Genomic DNA, 25,819 nt, shown 5'->3' on the forward strand with positions numbered 1-25,819 from the left:
CAGGGAAAAAGAAGAGCCAGTCTTTAGAATAACAGAGTATAGGACTAGGAGTAAGGAAACCCAGCTCTACCACTGGTCTGTTGTGTATGGCCATGGACACGTCAAGTAACCTCTCTGGGCCTCAGTTTCCTCCTCCGTGAAATGGGACTATGATGCCTGCCCTTTTTACTTCTTAGAATGTGAATCCTGTATGGGTAAAGTACTTTCATTCATTCAATAGTATTTGAGCACTTACTATGTGCAGAGCAGTGTACTAAGCGCTTGGAATGTACAAATCGGTAACAGAAAGAGACAGTCCCTGCCCTCTGATGGACTTACAGTCTAATCGGGGGAGACGGACAGACAAGAACAATGGCAACAAATAGAATCAAGGGGAAGAACATCTCATTAAAACAATGGCAAATAAATAGAATCAAGGTGATGTACATCTCTTTAACAAAATAAATAGGGTATTGAAGATATATACAGTTGAGTGGACGAGTACAGTGCTGAGGGGATGGGATGGGGGAGGAGCAGAGGGAAAGTGGGGAGAAGAGGGTTTAGCTGTGGAGAGGTGAAAGGGGGGGTAGAGAGAGCAGAGGGAAAAGGGGAGCTCAGTCTGGGAAGGCCTCTTGGAGGAGGTGAGCTTTAAGTAGGGTTTTGAAGAGGGAAAGAGAATCAGTTTGGCGGAGGTGAGGAGGGAGGGCGTTCCAGGACCGCGGGAGGACGTGACCCAGGGGTCGACGGCGGGATAGGCGAGACCGAGGGACGGCGAGGAGGTGGGCGGCAGAGGAGCGGAGCGTGCGGGGTGGGCGGTAGAAAGAGAGAAGGGAGGAGAGGTAGGAAGGGGCAAGGTGATGGAGAGCCTTGAAGCCTAGAGTGAGGAGTTTTTGTTTGGAGCGGAGGTCGATAGGCAACCACTGGAGTTGTTTAAGAAGGGGAGTGACATGCCCAGATCGTTTCTGCAGGAAGATGAGCCGGGCAGCGGAGTGAAGAATAGACCGGAGCGGGGCGAGAGAGGAGGAAGGGAGGTCAGAGAGAAGGCTGACACAGTAGTCTAGCCGGGATATAACGAGAGCCCGTAATAGTAAGGTAGCCGTTTGGGTGGAGAGGAAAGGGCGGATCTTGGCGATATTGTAGAGGTGAAACCGGCAGGTCTCGGTAACGGATAGGATGTGTGGGGTGAACGAGAGGGACGAGTCAAGGATGACACCGAGATTGCGGGCCTGCGGGACGGGAAGGATGGTCGTGCCATCCACGGTGATGGAGAAGTCTGGGAGCGGACCGGGCTTGGGAGGGAAGATGAGGAGCTCAGTCTTGCTCATGTTGAGTTTTAGGTGGCGGGCAGACATCCAGGTGGAGACGTCCTGGAGGCAGGAGGAGATGCGAGCCTGAAGGGAGGGGGAGAGGACAGGGGCGGAGATGTAGATCTGCGTGTCATCTGCGTAGAGATGGTAGTCAAAGCCGTGAGAGCGGATGAGTTCACCGAGGGAGTGAGTGTAAATGGAGAACAGAAGAGGGCCAAGAACTGACCCTTGAGGAACTCCAACAGTTAAAGGATGGGAGGGGGAGGAGGCTCCAGCGTAGGAGACCGAGAATGATCGGCCAGAGAGGTAAGAGGAGAACCAGGAGAGGACAGAGTCCGTGAAGCCAAGGTGAGATAAGGTACGGAGGAGGAGGGGATGGTCGACAGTGTCAAAGGCAGCAGAGAGGTCAAGGATGATCAGAATGGAGTAGGAGCCATTGGATTTGGCAAGAAGAAGGTCATGGGTGACCTTAGAGAGAGCAGTCTCGGTAGAGTGGAGGGGACGGAAGCCAGATTGGAGGGGGTCTAGGAGAGAATGGGAGTTAAGGAATTCTAGGCATCGATTGTAGACGACTCGTTCTAAGATTTTGGAAAGGAAGGGTAGTAAGGAGATAGGACGATAACTGGAGGGGGAAGTGGGGTCAAGAGCGGGTTTTTTTAGGATGGGGGAGACGTGGGCGTGTTTGAAGGCAGAGGGGAAGGAGCCCTTGGAGATTGAGTGGTTAAAAATAGAAGTTAAGGAAGGGAGGAGGGCAGGGGCGATGGTTTTAAGAAGGTGAGAGGGAATGGGGTCCGAGGCGCAGGTGGAGGGGGTGGCACTTGCGAGGAGGGAGGAGATCTCCTCTGAGGATACTGCAGGGAAGGATGGGAAAGTAGGGGAGGGGGTTGTTGGGGGGGAGGGGAGAGGCGGAGGGGTGACTTTGGGGAGCTCAGACCTGATCGTGTTGATTTTCGTGAGGAAATAGGTGGCCAGATCATTAGGGGTGAGAGATGGGGGAGGGGGAGGAACAGGGGGCCTAAGGAGAGAGTTAAAGGTCCGGAACAATCGGCGGGGGTGACGGGCATGGGTGTCGATGAGGGAGGAGAAGAAGCTTTGCCTGGCGGAGGAGAGGGCAGAGTTAAGGCAGGAAAGGATAAATTTGAAGTGTGTGAGGTCGGCTCGGTGCTTGGACTTTCGCCAGCGGCGCTCAGCAGCTCGAGCATAGGAGCGTAGGAGGCGGACGGAGGAGGTGATCCAGGGCTGTGGGTTAGTGGCGCGAGAGCGGCGGAGGGAAAGGGGGGCGAGAGAGTCGAGATGAGTAGTGAGGGTGGAGTTGAGAGCGGAGACCTGATCGTCGAGAGTGGGAAGAGAGGACAGGAAGAGAGTTCCAGGTTCAGAGCACTGTTCTCTGCTAGTATGAGTTAGAGCACACAGAACTCAATGGCCAGCAGAAATACTGTGAGCCCAAGTGTAAACATCAGGTTCACAACATTGTCTCTTGTCCTTGGGTTAACGGTGATATGTCAAGAGTCTTCTGCAGAACCACTGAGTGTCAACAGCACATTCGTTGTACCACTATGGAGGTCCTACGGATGAAAGAGCGCGCGCACACACACACACACACCCCTTTAGCTCTAATGGTGTATCCACCTATCAGTTTGGGGCTGAAAAGAGTGATCTGTGACTCACTCTGGCATACTGACTGCACTCAGGAAGGGACCCCTTGATGCCTTAATGGGTTTAATCTAAATAAGGACTGCCTTTCTTATAAGGGATCCCAATTTACTCTAAGCCATTGCTCAGAAAGAGCAAACCCTCTCAGAATTGCTACCTACCAGTCTGGTCTGTCTGCTGCAGTGGTCTCCCAACTGTCCACTGTTATAATGTATTTTCTGAGATTATGCTTCCTGTGTTTTTGTACTGTTCATTCTCCCCACTGGTTAGGTACACTCCCTTTCAATTCACCCTCCAGCAGATCCTTAGGGTTGGTATATTGTTAAGCGCTTACTATGTGCAGAGCACTGTTCTAAGCGCTGGGGTAGATACAGGATAATCAGGTTGTCCCACGTGAGGCTCACAGTTAATCCCCATTTTACAGATGAGGGAACTGAGGCACAGAGAAGTTAAGTGACTTGCCCAGTCACACAGCTGACAAGTGGCAGAGCCAGCATTCGAACCCATGACCTCTGACTCCCAAGCCCTGACTCTTTCCACTGAGCCACGCTGCTGTTGTCCATTCTTGTCCAGTGTTCTGCCCAATGGAGCTGTGTCATCATGAGCATTGCTTCAGTGCTAGTTCATTAACACAACTGGTCGGTAGCTTTGTTCAAAGCACAGTTACTGGGGACAGAAAAATGAAACTACTGGAGGAAGTGAGGTTGGACTTAATTTGAGATTAGAGTCATTCTTGGACTCAGTTGGTTTCAGTCTGGAAATTAGGAATAGGCTGGAATTCTCTTAGCCAAGATGATTCCTGGTCCCTCTCTGCATTCTGAAAACATTGAAAACAACCCTGGTGGATTAGCCTGGAACCAGACCAGAAATTCGCCCCTGCTTTGCTGTGCATCCCTAAATAAATCGCTTTCTCTCTGGGTTTCCGTTATGACCCTGGAGGGCAGTCTTATCCTCATCATCCAAAGGCTTTACTACCATGGTGGCAGGGCTCCACTGACAGACCGTGTGTGTTCTTCACGCTGGTTCAACTGGCATTGAAATTACCATGATCCAGTTTTCTGGTATTTTGCAATCCACCTCAAAATAAAATCCTGAGCTAATATGACACTGAGAAATGCCCTTAAAAAAAGACCAAATTTTAGGAAATCAAAATGGACAGTTTTAGTGTTTTTAAGGTAAAGAACTCTATTTCTGTATTTCCTCCACTGGGCTGGAAAGTGTTCCTCTTTCCCTGAACAAACACATGTTAACTCAGCATAAATTACTTTTCTAGAAACCTAGTTTCCCCTAAATTTAAATCACAAAACCTCTTTGATTCCCTTATAAATAGCTCAAAACTGCAATAGTTCCTAGAACTGGGAGCAGCAGTAAAAATAACAACTCTTCAACTGCCTTGGGTTTATGCTGCAACCTTCCTCCCAGAGATAAAGGCTTTTCTAGGAGCAGATCCACCCTAAGCAATCTGTCTCCGACTGTAAAATTAGAGTTGTGCTGCCCGGGATTGATGGCGAGAGCTCAGATTGGTGCAGAGATATTTCCGGGTTCAACAGGCTTGTGGACTTGGCACAGTGCCCCGACTTTCTCTGCCCCACTGTAACTCAACGTGGCCTGATGGAAAAAACAACACAGGCCTGAGAGTCAGAGGACCAGTATTCTAATCCTGGCTCTGCTACTTGCCTGCTGTGTGACCTTGGACAAATCACTTCACTGCTCTGTGCCTCAGTTTCCTCATCTCTAAAATGAGCATTCAATATCTTCTTGGTCTCCCATTTAGACTGTGAGCCCCCTTACTAGCTCACTGGCTGCGTATCACTCAGGCCTTCTGGAAGGTTGGAAATAGAGAAGGAGGTGATACGATTTTAGTTGGGCTTTGAAGGTGGGGAATTTGAAGGGGTAGAGAGCACCAGGCGAGAGGGAAGATGAGGGCAAAGGATCGGTGGTAAGGCAGATGAGATTGATAGGTTGGAGTTAGAGGAGCAAATTGCTTGTCAGTCAGTCAATCGTATTTTTTGAGCACTTACTGTGTATTGAGCACTGTACTAAGCTCTTGGGAGAGTACAGTGTAAAAATAAACATTCACATTTCCTGCCCATAATGAGCTTACAGTCTAGAGGACTGCATTGATCTGGTTTATCAGAGGAAATCAGCTAGGTAAGGTAAGACAGAGAGACCGTAGGAGAGGGAGAGCTGAGTGAGTGCCTTGAAATCAAAGATTAGGGGAGATGCAGGAGGCAGGGAGGGCAGTGAGGAGTTTGTTCCAATATCAAAGAGGAATAAGTGCTGGAATCAGCTTGGTAGCAATTTAGATAGAGAGGAAAGGCTGCATTTTAGAGAAGTTGTGAGGGTAGAACTGATAGCATTTAGTGACCAATTGAAATAAGTGGGTTGAATGAGAGCAATGAGTCGAGGATAACACTAAGGTCACGGACTTGTGAGACAGAGAGGATAGCGGTGTTTATCGATGCAATTGGTGGTAAGTTCATTAGGGGCAAGAGATGGGGAGATGGGATTTGAAGAGGAAGTAAAAGTCTGAAACAGCTGATGTAAATAGTGGATATGGGAGTCAATATGGGTGAAAAAGTATTATGGCTGGATTTTGGAGAGAAGAGAGTTAAGGGAGATTAAGGATGAGTTTGAGATAGACAAGGTAAGCCCAGCGCTTGCATTTCTCCCCAGCAGTGCTCACAGTTCAAGCCCAAGAGTGGGGGAGGTAGACCAGGAAGATGAAACCAGGGCTGTGGGTTGGTGGTGTGAGATTGACGGAAGGAAAGGAGAGCAAAGGAGAAGAGTTCAGTGAAGAAGGCAGTTTTCTGGACATGGATCTATGCATCAAGAGAAAGTAAATTTGGTTTGGAGATCAACTGGGGCTGATGACTTTGAAAAGTTGGAGGAGACAGAGATTGGAGGTCTTTGTGGGGGAAAAGGACAGTTTTGTAGGGTGGGGATGCTGGGATAGAAAAGGTAGTCTCTGCCACCCTTCTTCTGTGTGACTTCAGGCTAGTCCCTTAACTTCCCTATGCCTCTGTTAAAGAGGAAAACTACCTGTTCTCCATCTCTCTCAGACTGTGAGTCCCATGTGAAACAGAGACTGTCCAATCTAATTGTCTTATGCCTACCCCATTGCTTAGCAGAGAGTAAATGATAATAAATATCACCTATATTATTATAATCACCAAATCTTCCTGGAAAGCCGACAAGATGATTTGAACAGATAAGCCAGACTTGGCTATCAGAAATGCCTGGGTCTTCAATGTTCTTTTAAAAAGTTTGAAACGGGTGAATTCCAACAGCTGGGAAGCACAGATCACAGAGGTCACAAAAGATTGCGTGTCTATTGGCTCTCAGCACTTGATGCTGCAACTCCTGAATCGTAAGCCTTTTCTTGAAGCTAGTCCTTTATTCAACCTTTGCGTACATCTCAGCCCCTACCACCCTGCTTCTCCACCGGCGAACCCACTTCGGTATGACTCACCTCCTTATTTACTCCACCGGTCGCATTAAGCCCTCAAAAGCTATTGCAGAGTTTTAATTTGGCCTCTGCTGGCTTTCTTAGCTTCCCAGAAAAGATGAAAAGGTGTTTTAAATTCTCTCAGCCCCAAATGGGAATGGTTGCCACATCCCCATCTTTTGCCAAATAAAATGTACTACTAACATAATTCATATCTCTTATGATGAGTCAGTAGATCTAGGCAACAGCCGGAAATGGGAATTGCTCCTTGGATTTTCCAAGCTGAGGAATTGTCCCTGTCCCTGAGGGGGTGATTTCTCATTGGCTCCAAGAGCAGAGTGCAGGGTCATTTGGGGCGAATTACTGGGGTGTGTTTGAAAAATACTAAAATTCTACCCCAATGCCAGCAAAGTAGGCATTCTGCTGAAGCCCAACTAACGTCTCCAGAACCTAGTTAACTAGTTTACTATGTGCCAAGTGCTGAAGTAGTTACAAGATAATCGGTTTGGACACTATGTCCCACTTGGGGCTCACAGTCTTAATCTCCACTTTGCAGATGAGGTATCCGAGACACCGAGAAGTTAAGTGACTTGTCTGAAGTCATACAGCAAACAAGTGGCTGTGTCAGGATTAGAACCCAAGACCTCTGACTCCCAGGTCCATGTTCTTCTCACAGGCCAGGCGACGTTTTTTGGATATGGAAAGAGGAAAGTCAGCAGAGTATGATCAGCTTTCAGCTACAGATATTTAGTGTGCAAATTTGATTTGAATTATGCCTTGAAAATTCCACAAATATTGAAGCCACTTTCAAATGACCGGAGGGTCCTGAGACAATTCTTGGCTGTATATACTGCACGGCCACTAATTAGCCAGTGAATAATTCATTTCCTGAAACTTTCCTTAAAGGGGGTTTCTTTCCCTATTCTGGATTCCGCTGCCTTAGTCTGTACTGAAGATGCTTGACAGATCTGGTTCCCAGCCCCACACCTATGAGAAGCACCCCGATATACTGTCCTCAGCGACGTTACACGGTCTGCCTCCTATCAATCCATCATCTCCTAAACCCTTCCTTCCTTTCAATTTAACAAAATCCTTTGATAAACGTTACCATCCTTCCTCGGTCCCAAGCCTGCCATCTCGGTATCACCCTTGCCTCCTTAGTGCCTTGCTTTCACATCCATCCTTGGCCTAGTGGCAAGAGTACGGTCTGGGAGCCAGAGGCTCTGGGTTCTAATCCTGACTTTGCCCCTTGTCTGCTGTGGGATCTTGGGTAAGTCACTTCACTTCCCCATGCTTCAATATACTAACCTGTAAAACAGGATTCAATACGTGTTCTCCCTTAAACTTAGAGCCCCATGTGCGGCAGGGCCTGTGTCCAATCTGATTAACTTCTACCCAACACAGTACAAGCAGCGTGGCTCAGTGGAAAGAGCACGGGCTCTGGAGTCAGAGGTCATGGGTTCGAATCCCTGCTCGGCCACTTGTCAGCTGTGTGACTTCGGGCAAGTCACTTAACTTCTCGGTGCCTCAGTTACCTCATCTGTAAAATGGGGATTAAGACTGTGAGCCCCACGTGGGCCAACCTGATTCCCCTGTGTCTACCCCAGCGCTTAGAACAGTGCTCGGCACATAGTAAGCGCTTAAATACCAACATTATTATTATTACTACTTAAAACAGTACTTGATACATAGTAAGCACTTAACATTCATTCATTCTTTCAATCGTATTTACTGAGTGCTTACTGTGTGCAAAGCACTGTACTAAGCATTTGGGAGGGTAGACTGTAACAACAGGCACATTCCTGTCCACAACAAGCTCACAACTATGATTATTAAAGTTATCATTAAAACCTATCCATCTTGCCTCACAAACATCTCAGAGATCCATCTCTTCCTCTGTATGCTTTTGGTCACTACCATGGTTCAAGGGATCATTATGATTGTGCCTCTCATACTGGCCATCTCGCTTGTTGCCCTTGCTAATAGACTCTGCCCACTTCAGTTCTTACGCCATGCAGCTGCCTGGATTATCTTCCTGAAACTTCGCTCAGCACATAAAATAAAAAATGACGGCATTTGTTAAGCGCTCACTAGGTGCCAAGCACTGTTCTAAGCGCTGGGGGTGGGGAATACAAGGTAATCAGGTTGTCCCAAGTGGGGCTCACAGTCTTAATCCCCATTTTCCAGATGAAGTCACTGAGGCCCAGAGAAGTGAAGTGACTTGCTCAAAGTCACACAGCTGACAAGTGGCAGGGCCGGGATTAGAACTCATGACCTCTGACTCCCAAGCCTGTGCTCTTTCCACTGAGCCACGCTGCTTCTCTAGAAAGAAAAGGCCCCGCTGGGATTTGAACCCAGGATCTCCTGTTTACGAGACAGGCGCTTTAAAAACCTTCCATTTTTTAATGGTATTTGGAAGCAGCGTGGCTCAGTGGAAAAGAGCCCGGGCTTGGGAGTCAGAGGTCATGGGTTCGAATCCCGGCTCTGCCACTTCTCAGCTGTGTGACTGTGGGCAAGTCACTTCACTTCCCTGGGCCTCAGTTCCCTCATCTGTAAAATGGGGTTGAAGATTGTGAGCCCCACGTGGGACAAACTGACGACCCTGTATCTACCCCGGCGCTTAGAATAGTGCTCGGCTCATAGTAAGCCCTTAAGAAATACCAACATTATTATTATAAGTGCTTACTATGTGTCAAACACTGTTCTAAGTGCTGGCGTTGATACAAAGTGATCAGGTTGGACAAAGTCCCTGTCCCACATAGGGCATCAAGACTAAGTAGAAGGGAGGACAGGTACTTAATCTCCATTTTACAGTTGAGAAAATTGAGGCACAGAGAAGTTAAGTGGCTAGTCCAAGGTCACACAGCAAGCACTTGGAAGAACCAGGATTAGAACCCAGCTCCTCTGACTACCAGACCTGTGCTCTTCTCATCTTAGCCATCTCCCTCTGCATCAAGCACAGACTCCTTACTTTAGGCTTCAAGGCCCTCCACCAACCCTCTCCATTTACCTATCAGTTGTTTTCATCCACCCTCACACTCTTCACCCCTTCCAAACCCTTATCCTGACTGGTAACCCATTCCCGGTTTGCCCACCTCTGACCTCTTGTCCGCACTATCCTCGGGGCCTGGAATTCCTTTGCCCCCTAAGATGTGACCAAACTCAACTCTCCTTACCTTTCCTGAGATCCCACACTTTCCCACAAGCCTTCCGCAATACATTATCATTGACTTGAATTGTATTTTTGATCATCCCCAGCACTTGTAAATACATGCATATTTGGCTATTCAATTTTCTTTATTACGTTTGCACCGCCTTGGATATTTCTACGTCTGTCTTCTCCATTACAACGCAAGCTCCTCGCGAACCGGAAACATGTCTTGGCCTTCTGCTGTTAATTCTCAGGAACTTCTCAAGAGTATAGTGTTTCACATTGAGAAGATTCTCAGTAGATACCATCACTGCTTCTACTGAGGGGCATTAAACCGCTCTGTCATAATTTGCGCTTTGCAGCTACAATGGCTGCTTCCTGATGTCTTTGTAGTCGTTAGATTGAGGCCATGCCTCCTCCAAGAGGTCCTCTTTTCGCCGTCTCCCTTTCCCTTCTGCATCATCTACGCATTTCAATCTGTGACTTTTGGGCATTTGATATTTACCCCACTCTCAGCTCCACAGCACTTATATACATATCAATAAATTATACATTATGAATTATATGTTTATATTAGTGACCGTCTCGCCCTCTTGACAGTAAGCTTGTTGTGGGCAAGGACCATGTTTACCAACTCTGTTGTATTGCACTTTCCCAAGGTCTTAGTACCATGCTCAACCCATACTAAGTGCTCAATAAATGTTATAAATGATGATGATGATAATGGATGATTTACTCTAGAATCTCTCTGCCTCTTATATTTGACTCTCTGCTTTCTCCTGAAATTACCAGGACTCCTCTTCTCTTCAGAGATGGACACAACATGCCCCCATGAGGTCCCAGAGTTTTTTTTTTTTTTAATAGTATTTGTTAAGCACTTACCTTGTGCTAGGCACTATACTTTGAACTGGGGTAGGTGCAAGTTAACCGGGTTGGGCACAGCCCATGTCCCATGGGGGCCTCACAGTCTGAATACCTATTTTACAGATGAGGTAACTGAAGCACTGAAAAGTTAACTGGGTTGCCCAAGGTCACGCAGCAGACAAGCAGCAGAGCCAGGATGAGAACCCAGAATACCAATCCCCACCAGCCCAAGGTCAGAACTGCTTCTCTGTGCACTGCCAGTATATCATGATTCCTTATCTGCCTCTTCCCCATCGACACTGGATTCCTACCCCCTCTGGCGAGTAGGGAAATGGAGAAACGTTGTCAAAAGCAGGGAAAGAGGAGGGAGGGAATCATTTATGACACTTTTAAAAGCCTCTAATGGGAAAGCAGAGAGAGGTGGTTTGTCTTTCAGGACATTTTGTTTCTGGAAGGTATGCACTTTGAAAAGACAGCCCATCATTCTCTTTGCTCAATAACGAACATTCGGAAACATCCAGGGGGGACCAGGAGACACCTAGGGCAGAAACCCACACAGATATAAGGCTGTAGTCCTCGCTACTGGGGATTCTGAAAAGGTGAATTCAGTCCAGAGAACCTGGAAGATGGGCACTCTGGCTGTAGAGATAATAATTTGGGCGTCGATTTTCCAATTCTTAACGTATCGTCTCAAAGCCAGATTCCTTATAGGCTCTAGTCTGGGATTGTAGGTGACTGGAATCGGGATCAGATTAGACCCTGATGGGACACTGCACTGCAATCTCCCTGTTCAAAACAGCTCAGCTGTTGTGCACCATCCCTGGCTCCCGGAACTGTCGCTGTGGGCAGGTAAGTGTCCACTGACCACTTTGAGCCCTCGCCTTACCCACGCTCCCTGGGGGAAGGCATGGTCCCGGGATTTATGTCATTGTCCTGCAACGCCATCTCTACTCTGGGCTACCTTGTCCCACTGGTTTTTTTATGGTATTTGTTAAGCTCTTATTATGTGCTAGACCCTGTTCTAAACGCTGGATATATACAAAATATTCAGGTTAGACACAGTCCCTGTCCCACATGGGGCTCACAATCTTAATCCCTATTTTACAGATGAGGTAACAGGCACAGAGAAATGATTTGCCCTAGGTCACAGCAGACAAGTGGAGGAGCAGTGATTAGAACCCAGGTCAGAAGGACTCCGTGCTCTGTGCTCTAACCGCTAGGAGATACTGCTTCACCTGGGTTTAGCTGGTCCTCGAGCCAGTTCCTGCCACTCATGGGTCACCGAGCAGACAAGTGGCAGAGTTGGGATTAGAACGCAGGTCCTTCCGATTCCCTGGCCCTTGCTCTATCCACTAGGCCTTGCTGGTCCCACCATTTTCCTCCTCGAGTCTACCCTCTCTTCCCCCACCGCAGACTACCAAGTTACCCAGCCCTTCCTAATTACACAGGCTGAACTGCCTGAGAAGAAGGGCGTCCCTGGATCTCCATGGGACTGAAGCAGCTTGTGATAGAATCAGTTAGTGGGTCATTTCTCAAAAGGGGTAGACCCTGATCCAAGATCTCAGACAATACAACTGAGTTTCTCTTCCCAATTTTTCCCTCTACCTGAGAGGTTATTTCACCACCCCTTTCCTGGTGGAATATCTAAGTGCCTCCAAGCTACTCCACTGTACTCCCATCCCCAGGACTCTGAGTAAGGCGTTTCCAACTGGAAGATCCCAGACCTCTTTTCTGCTTAGATGATTTAAGGCAAACTGTCTATAGCGCCTCCCAGCACCAACCAGTCTGTTCCCCATCAACAAAAACTCCTCACTCTAGGTTTCAAGGCTCTCCATCACCTTGCCCCTTCCTACCTCTCCTCTCTTCTCTCTTTCTACCGCCCACCCCGCATGCTCCGCTCCTCCGCCGCCCACCTCCTCACCGTCCCTCGGTCTCGCCCGTCCCGCCGTCGACCCCCAGGCCACGTCCTCCCGCGGTCCCGGAACGCCCTCCCTCCTCACCTCCGCCAAACTGATTCTCTTCCCCTCTTCAAAACCGTACTTAAAACTCACCTCCTCCAAGAGGCCTTCCCAGACTGAGCGCCTCTTCTCCCTCTACTCCCTCTACCACCCCCCCTTCACCTCTCCGCAGCTTAACCCTCTTTTCCCCCCATTTCCCTCTGCTCCTCCCCCTCTCCCTTCCCATCCCCTCAGCACTGTACTCGTCCGCTCGACTGTATATATTTTCATTACCCTATTTATTTTGTTAATGAAATGTACATCACCTCGATTCTATTTAGTTGCCATCGGTTTTTACGAGATGTTCTTCCCCTCGACTCTATTTATCGCCATCGTTCTCGTCTGTCCGTCTACCCCGATTAGACCGTGAGCCCGTCAAACGGCAGGGACCGTCTCTATCTGTTGCCGACTTGTTCATTCCAAGCGCTTAGTACAGTGCTCTGCACATAGTAAGCGCTCAATAAATACTATTGAATGAATGAAAGCTGTTTGCTGCCCCCTGCCAGAGCTCATGTCAAGCAGCTTAACTGGAGGCTGATGTTCCGTTCAAGCGATTTCTACTATCGAGAAATGCACTTCACGAGACACTTCCCAAATTACAATCAGGGCGTTCACAAGCCTGGCTGCTTCAAATAATTATCCCTTGACCAAGATCACTTGGTCACCATAGATGTCCTAATTAAACAAAATTTTTGGACCCAATTTCTATCTCCTTCCTGAGGTGGTTTCAGAGCTGTGACAGCACCCAGAAATGAATTCGGTCAAACATGGGTGTTTGTGAATGACTAAAGTAGGGTCTAGGGCAGCACAATCATGGACTTAAATTATAAACTTCTCTCTCACTTAAACTATAAACTTCCACACAGTGATTGGAAACCCCACGCCTGGGGAGGGGCTCTTGGAATGTGCCTATGCTTCTCTTGCTTTTCACATCATTGCCCTCGTCTCCCTCATTCTTCACCATGCTGCTGGTGCTCCCTACTCCTTGGCTGAGAATCTGGAGCAGCTAGAGGGAAGAAAAGGACTTTTCCCCATGCCCTTGAGACTCCTTCGTTCTGGGGAGAAACCAAGAACAGCGCAGGCAGATGAGATTTGCTCTCTGGGCCTCCCTTCACCCACTTTCTGCCCTGAGATTAAGAATAAGGTGCAGCCTGCCATCTGTTCTGAGCACTGGAGCAGAGAGGCGAAGATGGAAAGTTAATTTGATTGAAAAGAAAAGAAATTAAACATTTCAGTTAGCAGCCACATGGCTTTTCCCAAACTATCCACCGTGGCTGAGGACTTGCTAGGTCCTCATTTAAACAGCTCGGTGGGTTTTCTTGGAAACTCTCTGAAGACTCTGTCTGGAGGACTGTGCGTGTAGGACACCCAACTCCTCCAAGCTTGCGTAGCTGTGAGTTCTTCACCTATCCAGGGTGAGTCGGTGGGCCTTATGACCCACTAGCAAACACCACAAACAGGATAGAGGGAATGTTACAGGGATGGATATGGGTGGAAAGAAAGGGCAATCAAAGCAGGGTGGGACCAGCTAAATCCAACCCAATTGAGAGTCGGTCCAAGTTCCTAAAATCCCTGTTATGGCCGTGGTTTGATCCTCATTCTCAGGGGATCCTACCCTACCCCTCAGAGCCCTTCCGTACACTTATCTGTCCTTGGGAAAAAGAATTTCTTTCTGAAATCAAATTCAAATATGACCACCAGTCACAATCAAAGCTGTCCCACCTCCTTATTTTCTTATTATGGTATTTGTTAAGTGCTCACTATGTTGTCAGGCATTGTATTAAGTACTGGGGTAGTTACTAGCTAATCAGTTTGGTCACAGTCCTTATTTTCAGTAAAAGCTCATCAACATTTGCATGATGTGCAAATTCCAATTGCCAGGGCAAATGAAATAGATTTCCAATCAGACATCTCAGAATTACAAACCAATTTTGCTCCCTGAAGGGAATGTAGACATTAAAGACACATGGACATCTTAAAATGATTAACTCGGTGGGAAATTGTCATTGACAAAGATTTTCTTCACCTAAAAAGAAGTGTTGTTCTATCCCCAAACAAATGTCTTCCAAGGAAATCAACCATGAAGTACCATTACCTCTGAAATGCTCTGATAGACAGCATGCATCAGCAGATACAAGGAAGCATCATTCATACTCAGGTATCGATCCAGTATAGAAGAGAACTTGGTTTTCACAGTAACGGTGCAAATGCCAGGTGCAAAGTGTTTTTTCCATGTACAACTGAATTCCTTCTATTCCTTATTCTGTGACTTGAAACACAGTAAAACTGCTGAGGTTACCTTATAATCTGCCTGTTTTCTCTGCCTCGTGTATTTTAAACCTAATGTTGCCATTTTGGACATGGAATTAGATCTCGCATGCAGAAATTGTACAATGAAATCAAATGTACCTTTGATTAATGGCTTGATGAGCTCAGGCCTTTAAATGCAGGATATGAAGAGTAAAATTACTAGGTCAGCACATGGTATAATGAGAAGATAAGCTACATTTATGACAAACAGCAAGTTGTTTTTTATCCACTTAACAGTTATTCTATAGATTAGCTCCAATTTTATAATATTTATTTTTCATCCAAATCCTTCAAACAAACCCAGCATGTATCACTAACACAGAATATTCACTGACCATCTTTGGATCAGATGAGCAAAAAAGTAGCTCCTTGAGTCAAAACAGTGCTTCACCCTTTAAGAAGGTAGTTTTTTTCTTACTCTGATGAAAGGATTTTAACAAATGCAAATCCAGCTTTCCAGAATTTTTCAAGCAATATTTTCTGTCTCACTAAAGACCAATCCAATATAACAGAATCGAAAATAAACTAGTTTCTCAACTACCTTGAAGTCATACAGATTGTCTGCTCTCCATCAGACAAAAATGTCCGTTTTCTCCGAGAAACAGAAATGAGGAGACCATGCTTTGAAATGCCTAACCCATAGAATCCACAGACATTACAAGTTGCCTAGTTCTCTAAGAAGAAAGACCTCTCCCTGAATCCACAAACAACACCGACTGCAGAAAACTCCATCAACTCCATGCACAATGGGGAATGGGAGCAAATGAAGTAAGTGGGTGTGTCATAACCTTAAATAACCCACCAATCAAGGGATGCAAGCCCTACTTCCAGTATCTCCAGTTCCTTCCACTCAACAGTCTCACAGCCTGCCATTCCAAGAGCAGCTTCAGGGATGCAGTAATCCTATCCTCTTGGAAAGAGCAACAAGCAATTTCTGACATTTTTTTTAAGGGGAAAATCCCTCCCAAGGAGACCATCAGAAATGAGCATTCACAGCCAGGTTTGGAATAGAAGATAAATTTTTAAAAATCATAGTGACTTTACCTTCTTGAACTGCCTGGAAGGGGTTGTTGCCATCTACAAATGTCACCGAAAACGTGATTTTCTCAGTCTGTAAGATCTCCTCATTCTGGTTGAGGTCAGCAACTGCCACACGGAACACCTCATCATCCTTCTTGGCAGATTCATCAAAAATTGCTCCTGGAAGAAAAGGTTGCTGCTATTAAACAGGATAAAGATTTCCAACATGCCCTTTGGAAAGACACCAATGAGGCTGGCGTATCTGGGTACTTTTACTTCTACTCCAGGATATTCTCTGTGACTGACTCACACCCAGCTGCCAGCAATGAGACAGTGGGCATTGTGAAAACTCATGACACAGAGAAGTTAAGTGACTTGCCCAAAGCCAAACATCTGACAAGTGGCAGAGCCGGGATTAGAATCCATGACCTCCGACTCCCAAGCCAGTGCTCTTTCCACTGAGCCACGCTGCTTAAGAAACGTGGGATTCTATCTAGGATCAAGTAAACTGTAACAATACTTCATAGCCCCACCAAAGAATTTTTTCAATACTTTGCTCCTATGCAATAACAAATGCAAGAGAAAGAAAACACTCTGCTATCAACAGAAAAGAAAGCAGCGTGGCCCAGTGCCCGGTTGCAGAGGACATTGGGCTCTAATCCCGACTCTGCCCCTTTTCTGCTGGGTAACTCTGGGTAAGTCACTTAACTTCTCTGTTGCCTCAGTTCCCTCACCTGAAAAATGGGGGTTCAAAACCTCTTCTCCCTCCTCCTTAGACTGTGAGCCCCATGTGGGACCTGGTTATCTTGCATCTACCTTGGTGCTTATATAGCGCTTGGCACATGGTCATCTTTATTGAGTGCTTAGTGAGTGCCAAGCACTGTACTAAGCACTTGGGAGAGTATCCTATAAGTATTAACAGACATTCCCCGCCCCCAGTGAGCTTACAGTCTAGAGGGGTGCTTAATTACCACAATAGCAGTAGTCATGCACCTACAAGTCCTCACTGCAAGCTTTTTGAGGGCAGGAATTGTATCTGTATTGTACTCTTCCAGGTACTTTCTACAGTGCTCTGCACAAAGTGCTCAATAAATACCACTGATGGATTGATTGTGCCCAGCCCCTTTTTTCTATCCAGAAAGGGACAGGAGCAATCAGAGTCCTGGCGAGCAACAATGTGCTGTCACTGACAATGCTTAACAATGGGAATAGCAGTCACGGCCACTGCCTACAGGCATACCACACGAGTGTAGAAGGGAATGACGTTCACCTGCCGGAACTAGTCACACATCTGTGGAAACTAGCCAAACAGCCGCTGAAACTAAAGTTCCTTTTAAATTGGATCGTCTGATGGCTATCATAGAACCAGGAGTCTTTTTCTTGTGTGAAGGAAGAGTTATAAAATATACATTTAATCATCCTCATCATCATTATACTACTATTGAGCACCTCCTAAGTGCAAAGCATTTTACTGAGCAACTGCAACCAGGAAGTGTTTAGCTTGTGAAGCGACAATGATAAAATACTTAACTAACCATAATCATCATCACAAATAACATGACTGAGAACTTTTGGAATGCAAGGCTCTGTACTGAGCACTTACTGTGATCTGTGTGAGAAGCAGCGTGGATAAAGTGGAAAGAGCACGGGCTTGGGAGTCAGAGGTCGTGGGTTCTAATCCCGGCTCCGCCACTTGTCAGCTGTGTGACTTTGGGCGAGTCACTTAACTTCTCTGCGCCTCCGTTACCTCATCTGGAAAATGGGGATTAAGACTTTGACGCCCACGTGGGACAACCTGATTGTCTTGTATCTACCCTAGAGCTTAGAACAGTGCTTGGCACATAGTAAGCACTTAACAAATACCATTATTATTATCTGAACACTGGACTAAACATTTGTGGGAAGAGCACTGTACTGAACACCTACTGTGATCCGGACATTGAACTAAGAATCTATTGCTGGACTAAGCATCTATTGTGGGCAGAGCACTCAGCTGAGCACCCACTGTGATCAGAACATTGGATTAAACATCTATTGCAGGCGATCGAGGCAGTAGACTAAGCACCTATTGTGTGCAGACCACTGTGATGAGCGTATTGAGCATCCCATGTGAAGAATGCTGCTCTGGGCATCTAACCATGTACACAACTATAGTAGGGGCTTACTATATGTAAAGCACAGTATTGTGAGTTTGAGGCGTAAACTAGAGAAGTAACATGGCCTAATGAATAAACCATGGAAATCAGAAAGATCTGGCTTATAATTCTCGTCCTGCCACTGATCTACTGTGTGGCCTTGGGCAAGTTCACTTCACTTCTCTATGCCTCAGTTACCTCTTTTGTAAAATGGGGATTAAAACTGTGAACCCCCTGTGGGATGTGGACTATGTACAACCTGATTAAATTGCATCTACCCCAGTGCTTAGTATAGTCCCCGGCACATAGTAAGTGCTTAAAAAGTACCATTTAAAAAAAAAAAAAAGACATAAGAGAAATGGCCCTGACTCTTAAGGAGGTAATAACCCAATTGAGGGGCTAATCATTTCCTTATGTCGGAGGATGTAATAATTGTACTCTTTCACAACCGTTTGGAACTATTTTTCTCTCTCTTCTGACTTGGTTATAACACGGTCAAATAGCATACAGCCTAGAAAATAGTGGTAATAAACTGCATGAAAGTATTTTCCTCTGATGAGGCAGCACACTCAAACTCAAGTTAAGTAACTAAACTTGGCTTAAAAGATAACAGAAAAGTGGGAACATGATAGCAATTTGTCAATCTTAGTCCCCCTAGGCAGAAGGCAATTCAGAGCAGGATTAAGCCAGTGCTGGAAGGGAACACACAGAAGGAGTAATTCACCTCATTGCAAAACGGCATTATCGAGGAAAGAGAAATTCGGGCCAACAATTCAAAGCCCAGCTATTTATTTACTTTTTCCCCTCAGCTGCAAAATTCTCTTCTTCAAGCTGGCTTTGTGCCAAAAGAGTGCACAGAGTGTTGTGGATTAAAGCTTCAGCAATTTGCCAGGAGCGGTATGTTTCCATCACGAATCTCAGCGAGGCCCCCTCTTCCAGGAGTCACAGCATAAACAGTGGATTTTGCCTCCTCCATGTTGAGCCAAACATTAAAGAGAGTTTTCTAAATTTGGAAACAGGCTAATCTGAGCCACAGATTTCTTCATTCTATTGTCTTTGGAGCTGTCTTTTCTAGGGTTGTTGGCTCACCATTTAACACTTGTACAGAAGGAATCCTGCCATTACCTTCGCCACCAGACTGACCTAGTCACATCCCACCATTTTGATTAGGGCCATTACTGGTGGCGAGAAGCCTGTTCATTCGCTACACATTTTTTAATGGTATTTCATTTCGTCATTATCAGATTCCACACTGCTGTAAAAGGACATTACGGGCAGCTATGTCTTGAGAGAGCTCAAGTAAATGATCATGGAGGAAACATTATGTACAAAATGATGAAAAGGATTGTCACATAATAATAATGATAATAATAATGGATGGTTAAGGGCTTAATATGTGCCAAACACTGTGGTGGATACTGTAAAATCAGATCAAAGTCCTTGTCTAACATGGGGTTAGCAGTCTAAGTGGGAGGGAGAACATATATTTCATTTCCATTTTACAAATATAGAAGTGGAGGCAGAGAAGTTAAGTGACTTGTCCAAGGTCACACTGAGGGCAAGTGGAAGAGCCTGGGAACCTGGGCGCCTGCCTTGTGCCCTTTCCACCAGGCCACACAGCTTCACATCTGAGTAATTATTCATATCCACTGTGAAGGGTTGTCCCTTTGTTTTTGGATCTGAAGCTATTATATTATGAACGTGTGGGAGTTACCTACTTGATGAACCCTGTGATAAGGAAAATTTGCTTTATATCGAGTATGTCTTGATCCACAGCTGTTTCTTCTGACATAACATCAGATTTTGTTCAGATAGCTAACTGCTGTTGGATGAACATTTCCATACTTGCAGTGTCTTATCTAAAATGTACAATGGAAACACACAATTTAGATGAACTACTGATCCAAATGCCTAGAGAAACTCTGGTAGTGTGTGTGATATTTGGGGAGGAACATTAATTCTTTCAGATCATTAGGGGATTATTTAGTGCAATGCATTGCAAAAGTAAATGCATAGCTGTTCTTCAGGGTTTGAAAATGACACCACCGACAATAAGATTCTTCTCTGTGAGTGTAGCTGATAAAAATTGATGTACAACTAACAATTATCTCTGCAACAAGAGCTCTTGAAGACTGTCTGCTATTCAATCGATCGTTTTTATTGAGTGCTTACTGTGTTCAGAGCTCTGTACTAAGCAACTGGGAGAGTATCATATAACAATATAACACACACATTCCCTGCCCACAGTGAGCACTGCATCATGTACCTCCTTAAAGTTGTTGCTCTAAGACAGTCAACTCATTTCTGATTGCAGAACACTAGACTTATGCTCCATACACTGTCCATACCATAGGGGTTTCAAAATATTTCACTGGCTACCCTGTTTTCATTTATCATATATTAGAGTACTAGAGTAAGCAGCGTGGCTTAGTGGCTAGAGCACAGGCCTCAGAGTCAGAAGAACCTACATTCTATTCCCGGCTCCTCCACTTATCTGCTGTGTGACCTTGACCAAGTCCCTTCACTTATCTGTGCCTCAGTTACCCCATCTGGAAAATGGGGATTAAGAGGGTATGCCCCATGTGGGAGAGAGAATGTGTCCAACCTGATCAACTGGTATCTACCCCGGTGCTTAGGACAGTCCTTGGCATATAGTAAGTGCTTAACAAGTACTATCATCATAATTATTAGTTGTTTGGGTAGGCCACTGTCATTCATACTCCTCAGAAGTCTTAATCGGTAAAATTACGGTTTGAAGTAAATCACTACATCAAGATATAAAAAGGTAAACGGATAGAAAACACAACATTGCAGATAAAGACGATCTTCACATGTAAAAGATATGGAAGGACTTGTCAAAACTACATCTGTTGTAACCAGCCACACTCTGTACAGCAAATTTCACTGTCTATAGAGCCAATGTCTAGCCCAAAATACTTCCACACTTGTAATAGTAGAAGTAGTAGTAACAGTATATAAGGCACTTACTGTGTGCTGAACACTGCACCAAGAACTGAGAAAAAATTCACAGGTGGGAATTAGAGGGTTCCTCTGGCCCCAAAGAGGCTCCCAATCAAAGAATATCAGGCAACAGACATTGAAAAATGAAGCAATATAACACTAAAACAGCATTAAAGGTCAAAAAACCCAAAATAAAAACAGGAACTGTGGGGTACTATGCTAAAGAGCAGAATTTCAGGCCCACACACATATATTATCATTATTGTTGGTACGATGATGACTACAGTACTTGTAATAATACACAAACACAAAAACACAAACATACACACAGTAGGAGAATTAATTCAGATGCTAGAATGCAGCCCCTGGAAGTGCTAGTCTCTGTATTAAAGTACCAGAGGGGCTGTGAATGTTGACATCACCTCTGGCCTTCCCTTGTATCAAATATCATCCTGTGCCTGTGTCTTCTGGAGGATTTTAGTGTCCACAACTTTGCAAAACCAGGCCATGCCATTTCCCTCAATTGCTGCTCATGAGCTTGCCACGCTATGCCTGCTGATGCCACAATCACTGTTCCCATGGCTGCTGCTGCTCTCTTTGGAGGTCACTAGTGGCCAGAATCATCTCACGGGTGGCAAATAATTCCCGATCACGTTGCTTTCCTTCAGGATGGGAGAGGCACAGAAAAACCCATTTAGAAATTTTAGCCTCAGCTATTCTTAGAAGAGATGCAGATTAGCGAACGTGTGGCTAAATGGAACAACACATCAAGCAAACGGAAGCAGTGAGTGTGAATCTAACGGGTGCCCCCCCCCCCCCCCCCAGACTGTGGTTTAAGAAAACAGCCAGGCAGGTTCAGGGAGAAAAATATATTGTTTATTTTAAAGTTTATTCCTTTAGGGAAGGTAAGGGTGCAGTTGGATAAATCTATGCGCAATCCTACCTTGCAAAGCGTCCTCTCTCTCTCACATACACACATTTCAACATAGCTGCAATTTCACGGAGATCTCCTCAAACACCATTTCTGAAGGCTAGGTCTGCCCAGCAGCAAGTTTAGGGAACCGTGGATGTTTATATGTACTTTGCATTAGGCAGGCTCAGCATGACCCCCTAGTTCTCTTTATTCATTAACTGCCTCATTCATCCCCACTCCACATTCACAGGACAATCCCATCCCCTTCTCCCCCACCCCCCAGCAAAACACACTCTAAGCACAAAATGACCTTCTAGGAGTGTTATGCCATTGAAGGATATCACATGACCTGAGTTCCTTGCACACTCCTGGATATTCTCTCAGGTAGACAGGGAATGAGTCCATTAAATTGCTATCTTGAACTCTTCCAAGTGCTTAGTCCAGTGCTCTGCACACAGTAAGAGCTCAATAAATATGATTGAGACACGTCCACAAGCCAACCCTTTTCTATCTCCCACTTTCTCTTCCAGCCCTCAGCAAATTCCACCTGATTTATACTTTTTTGTGAGTTTAGGATCTGACTCTGTGGACTTTCATTGGCCTCTTTCCTCCCCACTAACAATTACTGCACTCCTGTGGATTGATAACTCTGTAACAAAGATATATTGTTTTCCTTAAATTCATTTTAAGTACTTTTTTTTATGAAGTTTGGTGAACTTTAAATGAGGAAAAGTAATTGTAAGACATAAGACTAAGTGGAAGGAACCTCTCCCCTTTTCTGCACAATCTAGAAAGGCTTCCGGAAGGAAATGAGATTTGAGGAGGGCCTAGATATGTGTTCTGAAGGCATTCCCATCATTTTCCCATTTCATCTCCCCACATTCATTCATTCAATCATATTTATTGAGTGCTTATTGTGTGCAGAGGACTTTACTAAGCTCTTGGAAAGTACAATTCAGCAATAAAGAGAGGCAAACCCTGCCCACAAAGGGCTACTCATTTCAATATTCACAGGGAGATTCATGACTCAGTTGGATTGAATCAGAATATGGCCCTTTTATTTCCCATTTTCTAAAGATCTGAAGCAGGGTTGTCTCTCAGCTATCAGTGAGCTCTATTAAACTATACCAGCAAAGGGGAAAATCCTAAACCATAAGGACTTGGGGCCTGGGACTAGGAAGTCAAACTGTTTATAGGCTAGTCTCTGAGAATTATCTCCCTCTCCCCATTATCCCTTGTTGGAATGAATTTACCATTAAGCCACTTAACATAAATAGAAGCCAAAGTGCAGGCCCCTCAAAGTTGCTATACTGATACTGAAAATGTCCATTCTCCACAGCTAAACTGTGATTCCTACATGTGTAAGTGTGTATGTTTGCACATTTTCTTACTCATTATGAATGTTTTAATCAGAGTAGCTAGCCTCCATACTGGATAATCAGCCCTTGAGTCTACTTTCCTGACATAGATGGTAGAAATAAGGAGATAGGATCAAAAGGAAGAAAAAAAATCTCAGTCTGCTACACTCCTAGCTTAATCTAAGCAGGTTTGCATGTTCCCAAAGAGGATGTGGTACAACAGATGAAACCTATTTATCCTAAAGCAATGAAGGATTACACTTCCAAAGCTGAAAAGCATGAGTCTGAATATTGGCTCGGGTTGCTTTCAGAGGGCATTGGTCTTGCTCTTGCCTAGAAACTTGAGTTGGATGAGTTCAGGAGGTTAAGGAAAGAGCACAGTATAGATCCCAGACTTCAGCTCACACCAGGGCCCGGGAGGACTTGCAGATGGGAAGAGATGGTCTGTATTCCTGGGGTAGATGCTATTTTTCTCCCACGGAGTTTTCCTTTTTTTAAAGAAAAAAAAGGCAGTGGGGCACACTCAATAGCTGCACCACAAACTCATGGTGATGAGCAGGGATCTCTAATCCCTCTTAATCCACCTGGCTTTCCCATTCCTGGTTTTTTTTTATGGTATTTGTTAAGTGCTTACTATGTGTCAAGCACTGTTCTAAGCCTTGGGGTCCATACAAGCTAATCAGGTCAGACAAAGTCCCTGTCCCACACAAGATTCAGTCTAAATAAGAGAGCTAACAGGCATTTCACCCCCATTTTACAGTTGTGAAAACTGAGGTAAAGAGCAGTTAAGTGACCCTGCCTGAGGTCACGCAGCAGGCAAGTGATGGAGCCAGGATGAGAATCAGATCCTCTGACTCCCAGACCCGTGCTCATAGCACTTGCATGCAAAGTGACAACAGTCGTGTAAAGATATCGGACCTAATTTGATAAGCAGGCATCCTCTTTGATCCTCTTGTCTTGTATGCTGTCAAGTTGTCTCTGGCCCACAGTGACTTCAAGGACACATCTCTCCCAGAACACCCCACTCTTCATCTGCAATCATTCTGGTACTGTATCCATAGGGTTTTCTTGGTCAAAATACAGAAGTGGCTTACCATCGCCTTCTCCCACACAGTAAACTTGAGACTCCACCCTCGACTCTCTCCCATGCCGTTGTTGCCCAGCACAGGTGAGTTTTGACTTGAAGCGGATTGTCTTCCACTAGCTAGCCACTGCCCAAGCTAGGAATGGAATGGGTATCCCTCTGCTTACCTCTTCCTCCCATAGCCAAGATTGGTAGAATACTGGAAACTCCAGGTGCCATCCTGAGAGGGTCTTTCATTCTACCCCGACTCATATTGTTACCAATTCTTTCAAAACTCAAATGCTTCACAATCCCTAAAGCTCTGATAGAATTTGGGCAGCAAAAGCAATGTTCTTGCCCACTGTTCTTCAATTTTGTCCTTTGGGCAAAATGACTTAGTAGCATCCTCAAATCTGCAAAGCCTGGGGGTTCACAGAGACCAGGGAAACTGCTGAATTTGGTTGCTCACTCTTTGTTGATGGGTTGCTCTACTCTATCAAAAACAGTCAGCTACTTCTTACATAACACATTCTTCCACAGGGTTAAAGCAATTCACAGGACTTAATCCTGCCCATGATGGTATTTGTTAAGTGTTTACAGGTGCCAGCCACTGTACTAAGCACTGGAGTAGATACAAGAGTTGGACACAGGCCCCGTCCCACATGGGGCTCAGAATCTTCTCTCCCCACGTGGCTGGGTCATGGAAAACATTGGGGTGGCAAATAAACTGATTGGTACCATTTGCACTAAGTAACATATGAGGACATCCAATAGTCACTATGGGGGGGGGGGGGAAGGACAACATTTTGGGTAAACACTTATAATAGATTGAAATTTTCAACTCATGTAGGTAATTGTTTATGCCTTTATGCTTAAATCCTCACAGTTAATTGGCCATTAGGGGATCTAACGGTTTCTGCAATGCAATGCAATCCTTCACCTAATGGAGGTTTTTCAGAGAAAATGAAAGTAGACAGGCAAAACCGAGCTGGAAAAACATCCATGCATTTGTTGTCAAGACAACAAGAATGCAGGAAAATAGAATCTGAATATTTGTGTAAAAGACTTTTGGGTTTCTATAGAAAGAATGGTACGTGCAGTCATTCACAGCAACCTTTGAACCACATAGAAAATAGTTTTCCTTTTCATTCTTTCCCTATCTCCACCTCTATGAGATACGATGAAAACTAAAGAAAGAAAAAAGGTTTGCAGGGGAAATTTCCGAGAGCAAAGGAAACAGATCTACTTGCAACCCCAAAACTACCAAAGGGAGAATGGTATAGATGGAGAATAAAACAGATACTCTGAACTTGGCAGGGAACATGTCTACTAAATCCATTGTGTTGTACTTTCTCAAGTGCTTACTACAGTGTTTTGCACCCAATAAATGTCATTAATTGATTAACTGAGTGAACTTGGGGTTTTCAACCTGGAAGGCCTGTGTGGATAAGGGATGGAAACAACCTATGTGTTCAGGGGGTTTCTTCACCAAGTTCCCAAAGTGGCCATTCTTCTCCACAGCTATGATCAATCAAGCAGTCACACTGATTGAGCACTTACTATGTGGAGAGCACTGTAGTAAGTGCTTGGGAGAGTATAACACTACCATATAATAGACACATTCTCCGCCCACAATGAGCTGTGGAAATAGCACAGGTCT

At 45.3% G+C, this 25,819-nt stretch overlaps 1 protein-coding gene across 1 annotated transcript in view; it reads right to left on the bottom strand.

The window, feature by feature from the left end:
* The window catches only part of GRID2 (glutamate ionotropic receptor delta type subunit 2), an 873,695-nt gene that overhangs the window by 678,489 nt on the left and 169,387 nt on the right, over positions 1-25,819 (bottom strand). Inside the window, 1 exon segment of the mRNA XM_029076869.1 lies at positions 15,754-15,909. Within this exon segment, the coding sequence (XP_028932702.1) occupies positions 15,754-15,909 (156 nt within the window).

The sequence above is a fragment of the Ornithorhynchus anatinus genome, chromosome 12 (genome assembly GCF_004115215.2).
Source record: "Ornithorhynchus anatinus isolate Pmale09 chromosome 12, mOrnAna1.pri.v4, whole genome shotgun sequence".
NCBI classification, from domain to species: domain Eukaryota; kingdom Metazoa; phylum Chordata; class Mammalia; order Monotremata; family Ornithorhynchidae; genus Ornithorhynchus; species Ornithorhynchus anatinus.